Source organism: Bubalus kerabau, chromosome 4 (genome assembly GCF_029407905.1).
Source record: "Bubalus kerabau isolate K-KA32 ecotype Philippines breed swamp buffalo chromosome 4, PCC_UOA_SB_1v2, whole genome shotgun sequence".
In the NCBI taxonomy this organism is placed as follows: Eukaryota; Metazoa; Chordata; class Mammalia; order Artiodactyla; family Bovidae; genus Bubalus; species Bubalus kerabau.
In genome coordinates this window covers 151052805-151074045 of record NC_073627.1, presented here as the reverse complement: position 1 = coordinate 151074045, position 21241 = coordinate 151052805, and the positions used below count along the sequence as shown (strand labels likewise).

General features: G+C 39.0%; 1 protein-coding gene across 1 annotated transcript; it reads left to right on the top strand.

Annotated features, from left to right (window-relative positions):
• The first annotated feature begins 9430 nt into the window (after positions 1-9430).
• FAM240B (family with sequence similarity 240 member B) lies at positions 9431-18649 on the top strand. Its single transcript, XM_055580305.1, has 2 exons — positions 9431-9573; positions 18556-18649. The coding sequence occupies exons 1-2, from the start codon at positions 9431-9433 to the stop codon at positions 18647-18649; spliced, it is 237 nt and encodes a 78-aa protein (XP_055436280.1).
• Positions 18650-21241: the final 2592 nt, after the last annotated feature.

The following is a 21241-nucleotide window of genomic DNA, read 5'->3' as shown; positions in this document are numbered from 1 at the left end:
CTCTGCATACGAAGTTGGTAAGGCAGTGTGGTAAACGTGAGAGAAGTAAGGTGAGTGAATAAGGGAAAGTCGCTCAGTCGTGTCCGACTCTTTGAGACCCCAGTGGCAATTTTTCTCTTGAAAGAAAGAGAGCAGTAATTTTTAGTTTTTTAACATCTTATTTGGAAAAAAAATGTCAAGATTGTGAAATGTTACAAGAATAGTTTTGATCTAGTTACCAAGCCTCCCAGTCTAAGCCCACAGAGACACAGGGCTTCTCAGGATTGAGAGCATAGGTTGGACCTAGGTGAGTCCGACCAATGCCCTTGCAGAGAATAATTATATTCTCTGATGACAGAAACTAAGTAGTCTTTATTTTTTCTAGGGTAGGTGAATTTTTCCCTAAATGAGTGAGGAAAGTGGTTCAAATTGTTGGAGGTGATGGCAGGACTTTTGGATCAGACAGCATAGGTTCAATGCTCAGCGCCAGTGTTTACTGGTTCTGTGATTTGAACAAAAACTTAAACCTTCTAAACCTGTTTTTTTTGCCTGATAACAGGAAATAAGATCTACTTCCTAGGGCTATTTATATAATTAAATCAGATAATTTTCCAGATCTCATTAGCAACTGCAACGCATGATTCATCACCTGCTGCTACTTCTGTGTGATGTCAAAATCTGATGAATGAACAGACCAGGGACCATGAAATCCACAGGTCAGGGGTAGATTCATGACTTAACCCCGTTGTTAACTCTGTGGCTGGGGGTAAGTCACTAAACTTCTTAGACTTACTTTCTTATCCACAAATACAGAAATAATAAAACCTACGACAATATTTTGTGGGTTAAATGAGACAACATTTGGTACTGTACTTGATGCAGATGGATAATCTGAATATAGATGAAAATGATGAGGATGTTTTCCCATGAGCCAGTTATTATGTTAAGTATTTTAGATCTAATCTCATTTAATTATCAGAACAATCTTTTTTGGTATGAGAACTTTAAGTTTTAGAACGGTTGTAGAAATTTCCCAGGGTTATATGGACTCAAGGCCACTTCTGTATTTAGTTAACTACTTGCCTAATAATTATTGGTATTCCTTCTGCATGACTTACTGTCATTCCAATTAATTCAGATAAGTCCCAGGGGAAACAAGAGGACTGAATTTTTATGAACACATTCAATACAAGTGTTATTTTCTTATTAGTCTTCTCTTACTTAAAATCGTTAGCTATCTCAGAATTCACTTGTACCGTCCCAGGCAGCCTTTTATTTCACCTATGCCTTTTCTTAAGACCCAAATATCATCAGTTCAGCTCAGTTGCTCAGTTGTGTTTGACTCTTTGCGACCCCATGGACCGCAGCACGCCAGGCCTCTCTGTCCATCACCAACTCCATCGAGTCAGTGATGCCATCCAACCATCTCATCCTCTGTCGTCCCCTTCTCCTCCCACCTTCAATCTTTCCCAGCATCAGGGTCTTTTCAAATGAGTCAGCTCTTCGCATCAGGTGGCCAAAGTACTGGAATTCAGCTTCAGCATCAGTCCTTCCAATGAATATTCAGGACTGATCTCCTTTAGGATGGACTGGTTGGATCTCCTTGCAGTCCAAGGGACTCTCAAGGGTCTTCTCCAACACCACAATTCAAAAGCATCAATTCTTCGGTAGTCAGCTTTCTTTGTAGTCCAACTCTCACATCCATACATGACTACTGGAAAAACCATAGCCTTGACTAGACGGACCTTTGTTGGCAAAGTAATGTCTCTGCTTTTTAATATGCTATCTAGGTTGGTCATAACTTTTTTTCCAAGGAGCAAGTGTCTTTTAATTTCATGGCTGCAGTCACCATCTGCAGTGATTTTGGAACCCAGAAAAATAAAGTCTGACACTGTTTCCACTGTTTCCCCATCTATTTCCCATGAAGTGATGGGACCAGATGCCATGATCTTAGCTTTCCGAATGTTGAGTTTTAAGCCAACTTTTTCACTCTCCTCTTTCACTTTCATCAAGAGGCTCTTTAGTTCTTCTTCACTTTCTACCATAAGGGTGGTGTCATCTGCATATCTGAGGTTATTGATATTTCTCCTGGCAATCTTGATTCCAGCTTGTGCTTCATCCATGATGTACTCTGCATATAAGTCAAATAAGCAGGGTGACAATATAAAGCCTTGGTGTACTCCTTTCTCTATTTGGAACCAGTCTGTTGTTCCACGTCCAGTTCCAACTGTTGCTTCCTGACCTGCACACAGATTTCTCAAGAGGCAGGTCAGGTGGTCTGGTATTCCCATCTCTTTCAGAATTTTCCACAGTTTATTATGATCCACACAGTCAGAGGCTTTGGCATAGTCCATAAAACAGAAGTAGATGTTTTTCTGGAACTCGCTTGCTTTTTAATTTCCAATACCAATGCATTTTATTCTATTGTTTATGTTAAAGAGGAGAATTATTTCTCTTTATCCATGTTTTTATCAACATTTGGAAAATGAAAAGATCAATACAGTAAACCTGATATATATTTTTAAAGGTTGGGAATCACTTATTCCTAAGAGTTTCTTATAAAAAAATAACTCTTATGTGAACATTTCCAGTTAGCTCAGTGGGTAAAGAATCTGACTGCAATACAGGAGATGAGAGTTCGATCTCTGGGTCAGGAAGATCCCCTGGAGGAGGAAATAGCAACCCCTCCTATAGGTAGAGGAGCCTGGGGGGCTACAGTCCATGGGGTCACAGCGTCAGATATGGCTGTGCACAGCACAACATGGCCATGATAGCTATTTAAATTTGCTGCTCCTGATTTTCGAGCCATTGGGGGTGGGGGAAACATAGCTATCTAGGTGTCAAGAAAAAGTAATTGTCTTATATTCTCCTCTGTCCATGGGATTTTCCAGGCAATAGTACTGGAGTGGATTGCCATTTCCTCTTTCCGACCCAGGGATCAAACCCAGGTCTCCCACATTGTAGACAGACACTTAACAATCTGAGACACCAGGGAAATCCTCTAGGTGTCAAGAAAAAGTAATTGTCTTATATTCTTAGAGAATCTCAGGATTGTTGTTGTTTCGTTGCTAGGTTCTGTCTGTTTTGTGACCCCATAGACTGTAGCCTGCCACGCTCCTCTGTCCTTGGGATTTTTCAGGCAATAATATTGAAATGAGTTGCCATTTTCTTATCCAGTGAGTCTTCCCAACCCAGGGATCAAACCCATGTCTCCTGCATTAGCAGGCAGATTCTTTACCACTGAGCTACTAGGGAAACCCTACTGAGAATTTAAAAAGACTTTAAGAGCACACACATAGATTCATCTAAAGGGTCTATTCCTCTCTAATCTGCATACACCACGGGATGAAAGTAGCAAGTTGAAATATAAAAGGGATGAGGGTAAAGATCTAAATTTGGGTTTATTAAAAAAAATCAATTTCACAAGAACATAATGGAAACAACTGAGTTTGAAAATTTTCTCAGTAAAAGATAAGATGTTAATCTCAAAGATCTTTCAAAATGACTCAGGAGTTTTCAGCTACCTAATGAGTTTATGTGTCCGGACATTCCTTAGCATTTTTTATCCCTGTGACTATATAAGCAATACCGATCTGTCCCATAGTAGATTACAGTGGTTTTCCCTTCTTCCTGACTCCACTCAGAGAACATCTTAGGAAAGTAATGCTTTTTCAGTCTCATTGGAGCCCCTACGGGGGCAGCACTACAGATGTAGTTGATGAGACATGTGAGGATGCAGAGAAAGTAACTATCAATGCTTAGGTTTCCCATTAGCCCTCCTAGGGCTTCTGCTGCTTGAATTCCCAAAGGCTCACCTTGACTTAATTTATTCCTTGGATGTGTAGATATCACCCTGCTTTCAGCTGTTTCTCTTAACCTAACTCTTAATTACACAACTGAAATGTTTTTTGAAATAAATCTTCAAATTGCACCTTTTTTTCTGAATGGAATGAATGTGAAATGACATGATGATGTGAGCAATCTATGTTCATGCATAGGCCTCTTTTTAAAAATAAAAATCTCTTTAGAAAAAATATTCTAAATATCAAGAAAAGAAGGTAGTGAACAAACTATCCTTTTTCTGAATACCAGATACCTAATATAAACTTGAAATTTTGGGGGACATTTTGTAATAAAAGAATGTGTGAATAAATCTTGCATTACTTTTTGTCTACTTTAGTTGCAAGTCTGCATTAAGACTTTCCTCCCAGGTAAAAGCAAGTGGTATTTTCTTATCTAGTGCTTATAGAGGCAGAAATCACATCAAGAAACTAAGAGGCCTTAGATAGTATGAACTAAATTCATAGGAAACCTAATTGCACACATTCTATACTCTAATTCTATGAATGAAAATTTGATATGATATATACTTGTTAAAATCTGATATATACTTTTATTAACAACTCTTTTAATGTCAAATGACCAGGAATTTATCAGAAATATGTGCATTAAATCCTATAGCCAAGGACAGAAAACAAATGGGAAATACACCCTTATAAAACAGAACATGCTCCCATCAGGCTGCAGGATGGGCCTTGCTCTACTCTTAAGACTCAGGGTCAGAGAGAATCTGCAGAGACTCTAGGGTACAGCACCTTCCCTCATGCTCCTGGCACAGTTTTGTCTGAGTCATTTGTGACTACAGAAATGACCAGATGACTAGAAGATGGGTCTAGGAATAAAAATAGGAGTGGATTTGGAAAAAAACTTTATGGAATACTTAAAGCTGCCTTCAGTTCCAGAAAAATCAAGTTTCTTTCTACTTTAAGACATTTATACATCCCTCTAAGTGGGAAGGTCTTGCCACCTCTCTGGTACAGTGAGTGAGAGTGTTAGTCACTCAGTAGTGTCTGACTCTGTATGACCCCATGGACTGAAGCCTGCCAAACTCTTCTGTCCGTGGGATTCTCCAGGCAAGAATACTGGAGTGGGTTGCCATTCTCTTCTCCAGGGGATCTTCCTGACCCAGGGATCAAACCCAGGTCTGCTGCATTGCAGGCAGATTCTTTACCCTCTGAGTCACCAGGGAAGACTGACTGGTACAGGTGTCAGTCTACTATTATAAATATAAATAAAATATTCTTAATTATTCTGTATTTAAATATTATGTTTTATTAATAAATTGCATATTCTATAATATTAAATATTATAATTATATAAGTCTATATCATAAAATTATAATTATTCTATATTATTGCACTCATCTCACATGCTAGTAAAGTAACGCTCAAAATTCTCCAAGCCAGGCTTCAGCAATATGTGAACCATGAACTTCCTGATGTTCAAGCTGGTTTTAGAAAAGGCAGAGGAACCAGAGATCAAATTGTCAACATCCGCTGGGTCATGGAAAAAGCAAGAGAGTTCCAGAAAAACATCTATTTCTGCTTTATTGACTATGCCAAAGCCTTTGACTGTGTGGATCACAATAAACTGTGGAAAATTCTGAAAGAGATGGGAATACCAGACCACCTGACCTGCCTCTTGAGAAATCTGTATGCAGGTCAGGAAGCAACAGCTAGAACTGGACATGAAACAACAGACGGGTTCCAAATAGGAAAAGGAGTATGTCAAAGCTGTATATTGTCACCCTGCTTATTTAGGTTCTATGCAGAGTACATCATGAGAAACTCTGGACTGGAAGAAACACAAGCTGGAATCAAGATTGCCGGGAGAAATATCAATCACCTCAGATATGCAGAGGACACCACCCTTATGGCAGAAAGTGAAGAGGAACTAAAAAGCCTCTTGATGAAAGTGAAAGTGGAGAGTGAAAAAGTTGGCTTAAAGCTCAACATTCAGAAAACAAAGATCATGGCATCTGGTCCCATCACTTCATGGGAAATAGATGGGGAAACAGTGGAAACAGTGTCAGACTTTATTTTTTTGGGTTCCAAAATCACTGCAGATGGTGACTGCAGCCATGAAATTAAGACACTTACTCCTTGGAAGGAAAGTTATGTCCAACCTAGATAGCATTGTCAACAAAGGTCCATCTAGTCAAGGCTATGGTTTTTCCTGTGGTCATGTATGGATATAAGAGTTGGACTGTGAAGAAGGCTGAGCGCCCAAGAATTGATGCTTTTGAATTGTGGTGTTGGAGAAGACTCTTGAGAGTCCCTTGGACTGCAAGGAGATCCAACCAGTCCATTCTGAAGGAGATCAGCCCTGGGATTTCTTTGGAAGGAATGATGCTGAAGCTGAAACTCCAGTACTTTGGCCACCTCATGTGAAGAGTTGAGTCATTGGAAAAGACTCTGATGCTGGGAGGAATTGGGGGCAGGAGGAGAAGGGGACGACAGGATGAGATGGCTGGATGGCATCACTGACTCGATGGACGTGAGTCTGAGTGAACTCCGGTAGTTGGTGATGGACAGGGAGGCTTGATGTGCTGCAATTCATGGGGTTACAAAGAGTCAGACACGACTGAGCAACTGAACTCAACTGAACTGAACTGAACTGATAAATGCTATATAATAAATGGATTACTTATTCCCTGAAACTTTTTCTAAACTTCTCTCTCACTCTCAATCCTCTGGGCTGCCCACCTAGGCAATTCAGCTTGCATGGGATCACTGGCACTCTGTAGTGAGGGAGTGAAGGTCAAGGTCCTTTCTAATCTCCAGCTGGAGACACAGCTTTTCTGAGTAGGCACTCACCAGTAAGTAGAAAAGGATTTGTTTTACAGTCTTTGAATCTACTTGCCCCCAAAAGCCACTAAGATGAAAAATGAGCAAAGTTTAGGTAAAAAGTAAATGTTTTTTAGTATTAAACATGTATACTTTCATGGGACATACACACATATGCTACATGAACTTGCTCTGGATATGCTCAGATCCAAAAAAGTCAACATTTCTTGTGATGAGGATTAATAGAAATAGAGGGTATACACTTTTAAGATGGACAGACCAAGATCTAAATTTCTGCTCTTTCAGTTATGTTCAGTTATGAGGCTATAGGCAAATTCTGTCTTTCAGTTTCTCCATCTGAAACATGAATTCAGAATTGATTCTGAACTCATGGTTCAGATGGAGAAACTTAGAGAGTTTAAGACATTTATACATCCCTCTGTCTGAACTGTTGTGAGGATCAAATGGGACAATGTGTAAGAAATGCCTATTATATACGATATGCTCAATAAATGGTAGTTGTTCAGTCGCTCAGTCCTGTCCAACTCTTTGCAACCCCATGAACTGCAGCATGCCAGGATTCCCTGTCTTTCACCATCTCCCAGATCTTGCTCATACTCATGTCCATTGAGTCAGTGATGCCATCCACCATCTCATCCTCTGTTGTCCCCTTCTCCTCCCACCTTCAATCTTTCCCAGTATCAGGGTCTTTTCTAAATGAGTTGGCTCTTCGCATCAGTTGGCCAAAATATTGAAGCTTCAGCTTCAGCATCAGTCCTTCCAGTGAATATTCAGGGTTGATTTCCTTTAGGACTGACTGGTTTGATCTTGTAGTCCAAGGGGCTCTCAAGAGTCTTCTCCAACACCACAGTTCAAAAGCATCAATTCTTTGGCACTCAGCCTTCTTCATGGTTCTACTCTCATACATGATTACTGAAAAAACCATAGCTTTGACTATATGGACCTTTTTTGCCAAAGTAATGTCTCTGCTTTTTAATATCTTTAATATCTGCTTTTTAATATTTTTAATTAATGTCTGTGCTGTTTAGGTTGGTCATAGGTTTTCTTCCAAGGAGCATACATCTTTTAATTTCATGGTTGCAGTCACCATGAGCAGTGATTTTAGAGCCCAAGAAAATAAAGTCTGTCACTGTTTCCATTGTTTTCCCATCTCTTTGCCATGAAGTGATGTGACCGGATGTCATGATCTTAGTTTTTTTAATGTTGAGCTTTAAAACAGCTTTTTCACTCTCCTCTTTCACCTTCATCAAGAGGCTCTTTAGTTCCTCTTCAATTTCTGCCATAAGGGTGGTATCATCTGCATATCTGTGATTATTAATATTTCTCCCAGCAATCTTGATTTCAGCTTGTGCTTCATCCAGCCCAGCATTTCACATGATGTGCTCTGCATATATGTTAAATATGCAGGGTGACAATATATGCCTTGACGTACTCCTTTCCCAATTTTGAACCAATCTGTTGTTCCATGTCTGATTCTAACTGTTGCTTCTTGACTTGCATACAGGTTTCACAGGAGGCAGATAAGGTGGTCTGGTATTCTGATCTCTTTAAGAATTTTTCACAGTTTGTTGTGATCCACACAGTCAAAGGCTTTAGCATAGTCAATGAAGCGGAAGTAGGTGTTTTCCTGAAATTCTGTTGCTTTTTCTATTATCCAACAGATGTTGGCAATTTGATCTCTGGGTTCCCTTGTCTTTTCTAAATACAGCTTGAACTGAAAGTTCTCAGTTTGTATACTATTGAAATCTAGCTTGGAGAATTTTGAACACTACCTTGCTATTGTATGTGAAATGAGTACAATTTTGTGGTAATTTGAACATTATTTAGTATTGTCCTTCTTTGGGATTGGAATGAAAACTGACTTTTTCCAGTCTGTTGGCCACTGCTGAGTTTTCCAAATTTGTGGCATGTTGAGTGCAGCACTTTAACAGCATCATCTTTTAGGATTTGAAATAGCTCAGCTGGAATTCCATCACTTTTATTAGCTTTGTTCATGGTAATGCTTCCTAAAGCCCACTTGATTTCACATCCCACAATGTCTGGCTCTAGGTGAGTGATCACACTATGGTGGTTATCTGGGTCATTAAGAACTTTTTTTGTATAGTTCTGTGTATTCGTGCCAACTCTTCTTAATCTCTCCTGCTTCTGTTAGGTCCTTACCATTCTGTGCTTTATTGTGACCATCTTTGCATGAAGTGTTCCTTTGATATCTGTAAATGGTAGATGGTATTTTTATTCTGTGAGGAAGGATGGAAAGAGCATAACATTTGTTGGGTGCCTGCTATTTGCCATGCATTGCATCTAGAGTTTTGCACATACCATCTCAATCTACACACACACACACACACACACACAGAGTTGGGAAATAACTATTAAAGGATAATTTTTTAAGTTAAAATCATGACTCTCACAAATATGAGATGAACTAGTATCAAATTTTTTACTTTATTTAATGACAAAATTAGTAAGATACTAAAACTGATTTAAGGGGAATTTAAAAAACCCCACATATTTAGGCAATCAGGGCTTCGCTGGTGGACCAGATGGTAAAGAATCTGCCTGCCGTGCAGGAGACCTGAGTTCTATCTCTGGGTTGGGAAGATCCCCTGGAGAAGGGAATGGCTACCCAGTCCAGTATTCTTGCCTGGATAATTCCATGGGCAGAGGAGCCTGGAGGGCTATAATCCATGAGGTCACAAAATCTGTAAATAGCAGTGTATGGATTCAAACATCTTTCATCATTCCAAAATTAGAGTGGCTTTATTTTAAGTACTTGGATTTGTTTTTCTTTTTATTTTTAGAGGATGAACAATCAATACATTCGTCGAGAAGTCTTCTGCTGTGAAACCTGTCATGAGCTCAAAAGCTTCTGGGAGAAGGAAATTAGCAAACAGACCTGTTACCGGGAACTGGAGGAAGATCGCCAGGGAAGGAGTGCCCTGAGAAAGTATGTGAATTGTTTCTTCACTGTTTTTCAAGGGAGATTTCCCCAGAAATATACCAGATGTGAAGATGGAGAAGCTGAATTATTTTCATTACCCACTGTGCTAATGATGCAAATGTTGGAAGCGATATTGTTAGGCCAGTGCAGCCACAAATCAAAAGGAGAACAAGGCTTAGAAAGAAGGTGTTTATTATATTCACAGCTTTCAGTGAGAGTATCGCTGCATGCCATGCAGTGCCACAGGGGAAGCACCAGGTTTTGGCCAGGTGACAGAAGATGAAAGCAAGGGGAAAGTCTAAGCCAGAGCCTTTATTGGCATTTCCAAGGAAAAGACAAGTCAAGGCAGAGTAAACAGCTTAGGATTGGCTAGTTTGAATAATGCCCAGGGGTTTTGGGATTTATGGGTGGTCTCTAGTTGTCTGGTGCTTGTCCTGGCCCTGGGATGCTATAGGGCAGAAGAAATATGGCTTTATGTATGATAGAGAGATAAGGAGGTGTTAGGGGCCACAGACTCAGGATTGGTTGGCATGCAAAAGAAAGGGCTAGCCCTGGGAAAGGCAGCTTTTCTGTGGCCATTAAGCTTTCTAAGATGTCAAAATATCATAAAATATAAAAAATTACAGACATGATTTATTCATCTACTCATGTCACTATCTATATCAGGATTTCTCAACTTTTTAGCACTACTGACTTTTAGGGCCTTGTAATTCTTTGTTAGTGGAGTGGCTGTCCTGTGCTTTGTAAGAAGTTTAGCAGTATCCCTCAAAACATTGGATGCTGGTAGGATTCCCCTCCCCCATTGTGACAACCAAAATTATCTCCCAACATTGCCAAATGTCCCCTGGAGGACAGAGTCGACCCTGATTGAGAACAAATGATATAGATATGAACAAGCTTTTTTTTGGTATAAACAAAATTGAGTTTCTGTTATTTATATCTTAATGAACTGAAAAAAATCTGTTCCTCACCCTGCCTCTGTTGCAATCCCCAGGACACAAGGTTACACTGAATTTCAGAGTTAGATCAACAGATGTGTAAAAGTGTGAAAGATCCCACCTTTGAGATCCTACATATTAAGATCTGGGGTGGGGAGGATAATGTGGTCTTCCCTTCACTGGCAGTTGAACTTGTTCTAGCTAAAACAGTCTGCTGAGAGGGGAACATTTATTTATGTGAGAAGACATGTGTCACATGTGTCAACATTGCTCTGACTGAAATGGCCAGCACTTGCCCTCACGTGTGTAGTGCCTTGGAGCAGACGAATCAGCTCACCTTTTCAGGGACTGTCTGGGTTCTCCATCACTGAAATGGGACTAGCCCAGCCAAGCTGTCTGTTTGCTAAGATGCTTATTCACAAGTGTAATGGCAACTGTGTTCTGAGGGACAACAAGGCATGTGCCTCCATGTTTCTGAGTATGCTGAGCTAAAAACACATATAATTCACATGTATTGTGTTGTACCAACATTAACTTCTTAAAACCCTTCTTCAGCTCCTAAGGGGAAATAGCCTCTCAGTACCCAGAGAAATCAAAACAAAATGTCAGAATATTTGTTTATATATTGCTAATGTAACCATACAGTTTGAAACTTTGTCCTAGAATAATTATTTTCCAGCGTACACTTGACCAGACCAATGAATAGCATAAACACTTGGGTTCCTATTTCAGCCCCCTGGGTTATGACTTTCCAAAATGCATATATGTAGGTGACAAACAAACATATAACACCAACACTATAAAAAAAATTTTACCCTCCATTTAAAAAAGTAGCAAATTCAAGCCACTGTGCAATCAAGAAATGTTCTAAATGAACGGAAGAAGACAAAAATCTAAAAAAAAAAAAAATCTCAAAAATTTTCACCGATGCCAGAGCCAATAATGCCTTCTGTTCCCCAGCTGAGCTAACCAGCAAGACCCTGTGCCAAATCTGGGTAGAGTGGAAACAGGTGTTTTACCATGGACATGCTTATTAGTACACGCCTATGGGTTCACTGATGGGGAGGAATGCATCCAGAGCTGCAGAAATCCAATTACCCTGGCAACACATGTGAGTTGAAGAGGTCCTGGCGATGAGATCACAAGGCAAAGTGGGTGGTCTCAGAACTAGAAATCCTCTTACTCTCTCTGAGTCTGGCTAAAAAGAAGCAACACAGTGGGTGTCAGTCCCCTGGAGAAGTAGAAAACGGGTTTGAAATAACCGTTGAGGCAATCTGAGAGAAGTCAAGCGTACTGTGGGAATAATGAACAAATCTCCTGGTGTGCTGGGACAGTCCAGATGTATGTATATCATTTTGTTATCATCATGTATTATGTTCCCTTTTATTTTCCAAAGAATCTCAATTTAGATGATAACTTACATGAACATCTAAGTCTAAATAACCAGGCTGAAACTATATTTGAGTAACTGTATAATACTTATATGAAAAAAATAATGTTTTAATGCAATAAGTATGACCTTCAAAATTCTTATTCAGAATTTAGCAGAACTCACAATGTCAATATACATTAAATCTGGTTGACTTGTGTGATGAGAGGGGTTTATTAGTCCTCACCCCAAGACCATTCACCTTCCTCTGTTTTGATTCCTGCTTATCAGTTATGTCAACTATGCTGTGGTTTAGGGTTCTTCCTATCCAATCATTTCTTCCTTCCCCACCCCACCCCCCAGCCCCTGCTCTATTTTCCATAGGTAATTCCTTCAATTATGCTTCTTGGAGGACCCAAACCAACACATTTATTTGGGCCTAGCAAGCACGTGATAGAAAAACACTAATTATGTGCCCAACTGATCTCTGATTCTTAGGATTCTGGTTTAAGATTCACCACCCCCCTCACCAAATCCTGCTTTCTAGTCAAAACCCATACTAATCAGGCAGAATTTGTATTCCTAGATATTAATTACAACTCCTCCACAAATCAGATGAATCTAGAACAATAAATAGTAAGTATTATTTGGTCTCCATTTGAAAAGGGAGGTCAATATTTCTAAGCTTAAGGGAAAAAAATTTCTCTTCAAGCTTTAATATCTGTTTTATTACTCTTCTACTGTATCTGACTCTGTATACCAATTTTTAAGTATTATCTTTTTCATATTGACCTTTCTTACTACAGACTAAAAGGTCCATATACACACTTCCATTCACCAAATTACTGAAAGCACAAAGATAGAGAAGCAGCACAGTAATGAAAGATAGTGACCAGAAAGGGGCAGTTAACAGTACAAATACTCATAAAACAGGATTTAATGGGGATTTAGGTGGATAGTGGCATCTATCATCCATCTGGTAATATATAGTGATATAGCTATTATAAAAAAGTGAATAAATGTGTCATAAACCCCAGATTCCTAAATTCTGTTCCTATAATAAATTAATCATTCCAAATGTGTTCATTTGGGTCCTCCAAGAAGCAGAGGGCAAGATGAAGTTAGATGAATATGAGATTTATTGGGGGAAGCTCCTGTGAAAGAAAAATGGGAAGCAAGTTATGGTGTGCTGGTAAATATTTAACAACTACTTCTCTGTGGAGTGTGTATATATATACACTCAACATTCAGAAAACTAAGATCATGACATCTGGTCCCATCACTTCATGGCAAATAGATGGGGAAACAATGGAAACAGTGACAGACTTTATATTTTTTTGAGCTCTGAAATCACTGCAGATGGTGACTGCAGACATGAAATTAAAAGACACTTGCTCCTTGGAAGAAAAGTTATGACCAACCTAGACAGCATATTAAAAAGCAGAGACATCACTTTGCCAACAAAGGTCCATCTAGTCAAAGCTTTGGTTTTTCCAGTAGTCATGTATGGATGTGAGAGTTAGACTATGAAGAAAGGTGAGCACCGAAGAATTGATGCTTTTGAACTATGGTGTTGGAGAAGACTCTTTAGAGTCCCTTGGACAACAAGGAGTTCCAATCAGTCCACCCTAAAGGAAATCAGTCCTGAATATTCATTGGAAGAACTGATGCTGAAGCTGAAACTCCAATACTTTGGCCACCCGACGCGAAGAACTGACTCATTTGAAAAGACCCTGATGGTGGGAATGGTTGAAGGCAGGAGGAGAAGGGGACGACAGAGGATGAGATGGTTGGATGGTGTCTCTGACTCAATGGACATGAGTTTGAGTAAGCTTCAGGAATTGGTGATGGACAGGGAAGCCTTGCGTGCTGCAGTTATGGGGTCGCAAAGAGTTGGACACGACTGAGCGACTGAACTGAACTGAACTGATATATATACACATATATGTACATAAGTTTATTATAAATTTTACTGATATAAAGATGTGTAACACAAATCTTTACAAATCATAAGAAAATATACAATGCTTTTTATTACACATTTAATATAGCCAATGGATTCTCATAGCATCTTTCTATTGGCTTTTGCTAACCTTTGTGTCTATAGTCCACCTGTGATTGCAATTCAGCTATGATTTGATGAAATCAGACAAACAATAAATGCTTAATATTTTCAGCTTTGTGGGTCATATGCTCTTGTGTTGCAACTATTCTATTCTGCTTCTGTGTGAAAGTAGTCACAGACAGTATGTCAACAAATGCGCAGGGCTATATTCTGATAAAAGTTTGCCAAAAACAGGCAATTGGCCAGCTGGATCTCTGAGCAACACATTTTCATGCTCGCCACACAAAGGAAAAGTTAAAGCCCCTTTAATTAATGATGAACCTACATGATACTGGGGCTTCGCAAGTGGCACAGTGGTAAAGAATCTGCTTGCCAATGCAGAAGATGCCAGAGACACAGTTTCAATCCCTGGGTTGGGGAGATCCTTTTGATAAGGAAATGGCAACCCTCTCCAGGGGATCTTCCTGATCCAGGAATCGAACTGGGGTCTCCTGCATTGCAGGTGGATTCTTTACCAACTGAGTTACCAGGGAAGTCCGTGTGTAAGGTACGTGCCCACTAATAGAAAAGCATCAGTTACAAGTTTTATCTCCCCTTTCAAACTGGAAAGTTATATCTTTGTGTCATTCATTCTATTTAAAGTTGAAGCAGAATGAGAATGATAACCAATGTCTTTACAGTATTCAATTCTCTCAATATTTCAACTTTCCATCCTTGGTTGCTAATGTGCTTAAGCAACAACTACCACCAAACAACAGGCCAACATTCCAAATTCTTTGCATTCTCTCTTGAGCCCATAATTGAGCAGACTTTTAAGTAAGAAGTTTCCTGGAGACAGTTTGGTAATAGATGCCTAGAGCTTTCAAAATATTTATATCCTCAGACTTCCCTGGTGGTCCAATGGTTAAGAATCTCCCTGACAATGCAGGGGACCATGGGTTCGATCCCTGGCCTGGGAAGATTTCACATGCCTAAGGGCAACGACAGCCCATATGCCACAAATACTGAGCCCACACCCTACGACTATGGAAGCCTGCACACCTTAGATTCCATGCTCTGCAACAAGAGAGGCCACTGCAGTGAGAAGCCATGCACTGGGACTAGACAGTAGCCCCTCCTAGACACAGCTAGAGAAAGCCTGAGCACAGCAATGAAGACCCAGTGCAGTCAAAAATAAAAATAAATTTAAAAAAAATTACACCCTCTCGTTATTCACCTCTGGGAATCTCTTCAATGAAAGTAGACTAGTATACAGAAAGAGTATTACATATTATCGTATTCATTTTAGGGTTATTTACAAGACTGTAAAATAAAGCTGAATCCAAGTTTTCTTTATTCTTTATTATATATTCTAATTAATCCATAATAATCATGCACTGCTTTAGCATTGTTATGAGTTGTGCCTCCCACCCTGAAAATTTGTATGTGGAAGTCCTAACCCCCAGTCCTACCTCAGAACGTGACTGTATTTGGAGATAGCGCCTTTAGAAAAGATGAGAGTTAAAATGAGACCTTTTATGATAGGTCTCAGTCCAATCTAAGTGTTGTCCTGATACGAAGAGGAGGTTTGATACACAAAGGGACACCAAGAATGCACAAACACAGAGAAAAGGATGGATTAAGGAGGCCACCTGCATGCAAAGGAAAGAGGCCTTGGGAGAAATCAAACCTGCTGACACCTCCATCTCGAGCTCCCATCCTCTAAAACTATGAGACAATAAATGTCTGTTTTTTGGTGTTTTTTTTTAATGTCTGTTGTTTAAGCCAACCAGTCTGTTATTTTTTTTTATGGCTGCCCTCATAAATGAATACAAGCATTTATCCAACTTAAGAAACTAACCAAGTGTATACCTTGGAAAACCAGTGTCCTTCTCAGTTAGGCTCCTTGACATGCTCTCCAGAGAAAATAGCCATCAACAATTTCTCATATATGTCTCCCCAAAACTTTAGTTTTAATAAGCAAATAAATATGTGTGCTATATTTCTATACAAAATGGGACCTATACAATCTTCACTCTTTGGCAACTTCCTTTTTTAACTTACTCTTGGAAGTTTTTCTATAAACATTTTCAGTTCTTAAATGTTTTCTACTGTAATGATGTGACAATTTAACCAATCACCTTGAAGGATGTTTAGGTTGTTTTTCATTTGGGGACTTTGCAATCAATGTTGCAATAAGACTACTTACACATATGTTTTTCATACATGGATAATATTATGGGATAAGTTCATAGAAATGAAGATGTTATGTCAAAGGATGAATGTTTAAAATATTGATAACTATTGCCCTCTTGTCTTGCAAAGAGGTTGTTTTAGTTTAAACTTCCACTCAAATGTGGGAATGCCAAATTTTACTGTTACTCATACTGTGTGTTGTCAAACTCTTAATCACTTTTAATCTAACAGGTGAAAATGGCATCTCACTGTTTCAAACTGAATTTAATTAATTATAAGTGTGGTTGAGATCTTTTCATATGCATAGGAACTAGCTGGATTTTTTTTCTAAGGAAACTATATTTGTATACGTATAGCCTGTGCCTGGTAGATTATTATAGACTTTCTTCTTCTTAATTGACTTATAAGCCTGCATTTCTTTTCTTTTTGTCTACAGATCTATGAGTCTAGCAAATGCTCAGAATCACGTAATCACCACAGTCAAGATATAGAATAATTCCATCACTCTGAAAAAAATCCCCTTATGCTTCTGCTTTGAGTCAACCTCTGTACCAATTTCCAGTCCATAACAACCACTGATCTGTTCTACCTTACTATAGTTTTGCCTTTTCCAGAATGTCATAAATGAATTATACAGTACTAATCTTTTACGTCTGGTTCTTTTCATTTAGCACAATGTACTTGGGATTTCTTCTTCTTGTGTGTATCAATTGTGTGTATCCATTCCTTCTCATTGATGAGTACTTTTCTATGGTAGGACTGTATCATAACTTGGTGATCCACTCCCCCACTGAATTACATTTAGGTTATTTCCAGGTTTTGATGACTATAAATAAAGTGCTATAAACATTCACATGCAGATTTCTGTGTGAACATAAATTTCTATTTCTCTTGAGTAAACTCTCAGGATTGAGATTACTGGGTCATATGGTTAACATACGGTTAATTGTGTAAGAAACTGTTTTACAAACTGACTGCACCATTTTGCATTTTAATAATAATGTAAGAGAATTCTGGTTACTCAGCATGTTGACTAATGCTTGGTTTGAGTTTTGTTGTGAAGGTTTTTTTGGTTTGGTGGGTGAAGGTTGAATTTTAGTTTTGCCAGGGGAGGTGGAGAGTGACAGAGTTGGCTTTGTTTTTGTTTTGATCATTCTGTCAAGTGAGTGATACCTCTTCGTGGTTTTAATTTGTATTTTCCTAATTATATTGAGCATCTTTCATCTGTTTATTTGCCACTCATCCTAATTATGTTGAGCATGTCTTGTGAGTTTATTTGCCACTCATATAGCTTCTTTAGAAAAATGGCTATTCAAATATTTTATCCATTATATTATTTTCTTGAGTTTGAAATATTATACTTTCTAGAAACAAGTCTCTTATCAGACATGTTATGTGCAAATATTGTTAATGGCTTGTCTTTTATTCTCTTCACAGTATCTTTCACAGAGTAAATGTTTTAATTTTGATGAAGTCCCAAATTTTCTCTTCTTTTATGAATCATGCTTTTTTGTGTTGTATATAAGAATTTTTTCCTGATCCCAAGATCATGAAGATATTATTTTTTGGCTTTTTTGTTGAAGCCTTAGTCTTACTTACCTTCAAGTCTATGATCCATTTTTAGTTAATTTTGCATAAGATGTGGAGTGTGGGTCAAGGGCCATATTTTTTTTTTTTAATATGGATGTATAATGTTCCAGTACCATTTTTTTTAAAGCTATCCTTCGTGCCAGGTGGCCCAGTGGTAAAGAACTTGCCTGCCAATGCAGGAGGTGTGAGTTTGATCCCTGGGTTGGGAAGATCCCTTGAAGGAGGAAATGACAACCCACTCCAGTATTCTTGCTGGGATAATCCCATGGACAGAGGAGCCTGGTGGGCCACAGTCCATGGGGTCACAAAGAGGTGGACACGACTGAGCGACTGAGCACTCACACATCCTTCCTCCATTGAGTTGTCTTTGTCCCTGATCAAAAATCAATTGTCTGTGTTTGTGTGTATTTATATCTATACTCTATTCTGTTCTATGATCTGTTTGTTCCTTCACTGATGTTACACTGTCTTGATGGTAGCTTTATATTAAGCCTCAAAGTCACATAGTCTATATCCTCCAACTTTCTTCTACTTCAAAATTGTTTTGCTAATCAACCTCTTTTGCCTTTCCATATAAAATTTAGGATCAGCTTGTTGATAACTACAGAAAAGTCCTGCTGAGATTTTGATTGATATTACACTGAATCCACATATGGATTTCAGAAGAAGTAAATTTTGGAGAAAACTACACATTCATAGACTGTTCATTACTCTTATTAATTATTTTCTTCATTAATTTGTAAAAGCCAATTGTTTCTCTTAAAAATATTCTTCAGAAGAAAATAAACTTCACTGGATCAGCAGATGTGGAAACAAATGCAATAACCATGAATATTGTTTCTTCTCCTCAGGCTCAGAGAAGAATGGAAGCAGAGACTGGAGAAAAGGCTGAGGATGTTGGACAATCCTGATGGGAAGGAGAAGCAGGCAAACACTGTGGGCTGAGAGCTTCCTGCCTCATCGCCTTCAAAGATGACAAACCACCAAGGGCACTTTTCTAGGAGAAAAAACTAACACCCAAGTTATGTTGACTTACTAAGCAGGACGCTCTTTATTTGCTCTCCCATTTGTGAAGGGATTTACATGTGAAACCTCCCCTAGTGCTAATGGGACTCTTTATCCATCTCAATCCTCCCTGTCACAGAGGACAGGATGACCGCCAATGGGATGCGAAGCTTGGGGTATCTAATATAAAAATCTCTTGGAATTAGCACTTCCAAGTTTCAAAGATCCATGTGATGTAATTTATTTCCACATTTTCTTCTCATTTTGAAATCTGAATATTTTATTCAGGCTTACCAGGGGCAGTTACTGTTTGGGAACCTGGCTTCCCTAAGTATTCTGGAAAAACAGAGTTATTCAATCTTGTTTCCTGTCCCCACCCCCTTTTTCTAAATGAAGACAGAAATGCTACTGCTAACAGAAAGAAAGCTAAAGAAAGAAAGAAATCATTCTTATAAAAAGAATAATTTTTAACATTATGGTTTGAAAATGAACTGAACTAAATTATTTTCTCCTCATACAAATTTTTATGAACTTTTAATTAGAAGCATGCAGTGAAAGCAAGAGAATGTTAATAAACTTGGTTGTTGTGCCCTAATGGTGTGTGCCGTGTGTTAACTCCCTCATGCCTGTCATGGTTAGTTCTCTGAAGCTCTAGCAAGTGTCAGTTCCAGCTGCCTTTACACACATTTTGGAATTTAAAGTCACTTTCACTGAAGCCTCCTCTTGGGCCCAGACATGATCATGGTCACAGATCAGGAGGGATTCTGTCAGTCACAGGCACTAGGGCTCCTCCACTCCTCTACCCAGGGATGCTTCACTGTGGACAGGAGCAGAGTGAGAAGGCCCAGCCAGCCAAAGAGCCCAAATGGCCAGAGGGACCCAGAGAATGACACGCACAGTGTTGGGGAGAGTATCACAGCACTCACAGATGCTATATGGTGGCATAAACTTCTTCCACTGTAAAACTAAAAGAGATCCTTATGGCTGAGGGGGTCACGGGGTGGCAAGAGGGCTAGAGAGGTGATTCCACAATCCCTCAGTTATGAGATACAGAGTACAATGCTCAAATCTTTGCTATAGCCTCTTATCCAATTCAGATACAACTAAGTGAAGTGAAAGTTGCTCAGTTGTGTCTGACTCTTTGCAGCTCCTTGGACTATACAGTCCATGGAATTCTCTAGGCCAGAATACTAGAATGGGTCGCCTTTCTCTTCTCAAGGGGATCTTTCCAACCCAGGGATCGAACCCAGGTCTCCTGAATTGCAGGCAGATTCTTTACCAGCTGAACCACAAGGGAAGCCCAAGAATACTGGAATGGGTAGCCTATCCCTTCTCCAGTGGATCTTCCCAACCCAGGATCTCCCGCATTGCAGGCAGATTCTTTACCAACCGAGCTATCAGGGAAGCCCAGATACAACTAATAAGTAGTAAATTACAGCTGGGAAAAATTGAGCAAAGTTTGGGGAAAGAGGCTAATAATAAAATGGAAATTTTGTAAGGACAGAGAACCATGGGAATAAACATCAGAGTACCTAACTACATCGGAGGGTCAGAGAAAGCCCCTTGAGACACTGATGTTTAAGCTGAGGCCTATAAAAATGAGTAAGAGGCATGCAGAAGAAAAGAAACAGCATGAAAGAAGAACTAAAGAGGAGCAGCAGGACTGCAGGGTAGAGGAGGAGAGGGTCCTGGGAAGTGATGGACCTGGAAATACGTGTCTGTGACACAGAATGTGACACAGAATTTCATAGGAGGGTGGAGATATGAGCAGGGACCTCTGGAGCCCAACCAAGCTAAAGATTCTGTATTGATCTACAGGGAATTAGGAAGTCCTTGACAGGTAGTGAAATGAACAGATTAGATATGCATTTTTAATTTTTTCAAATTTTGGGTATACATATATATGTGTATATAATTTTATAGAAGTGCATAAATATACATGCTGATATGATTTTATTACTGTTTTTATTAATCTTTTATTAATCTTGTTTTTACTGTCTTGGCTTGCTCCCTCCCTTTTTTCTGTACTCTCTACCATCAGCAACACTTGTACCGCTTAACCCATATTAATTACCCAATATGAGTCTTCCTGTAGTTTTTCCTGTATTCACATAGCCATGTACAAACACACACACTCACATACACAACAAACACACACTTACACACACTCTACATCTACAGGACTTTGTGTGAATATATTTGTGTGGTAACAATTTACAAAATAAGATGATTTCAGTTTTTCTGCATCTTGATTTCCTTACTCAACTGTTCCTGATATATTAAAATATATTTTAATACATATTTAATATTAAATACATATTTTTAATGGGATCATATTATGGTGCAGATGCACCATAATAAAGTCAGCAGTTCCTTTAGAGATGAAACAGTCATGCTACATCCAGGTTTTTGCCATTTGAACAATGCAGCAGTAAATACAGTTCCTTTATTCTAGTGGTTTTGAACTGGAAAGTAAGTTGATTTTGAGGAATAGGAAATTAAAGCAAACATTATTGCAGTTTCTACTTTAAA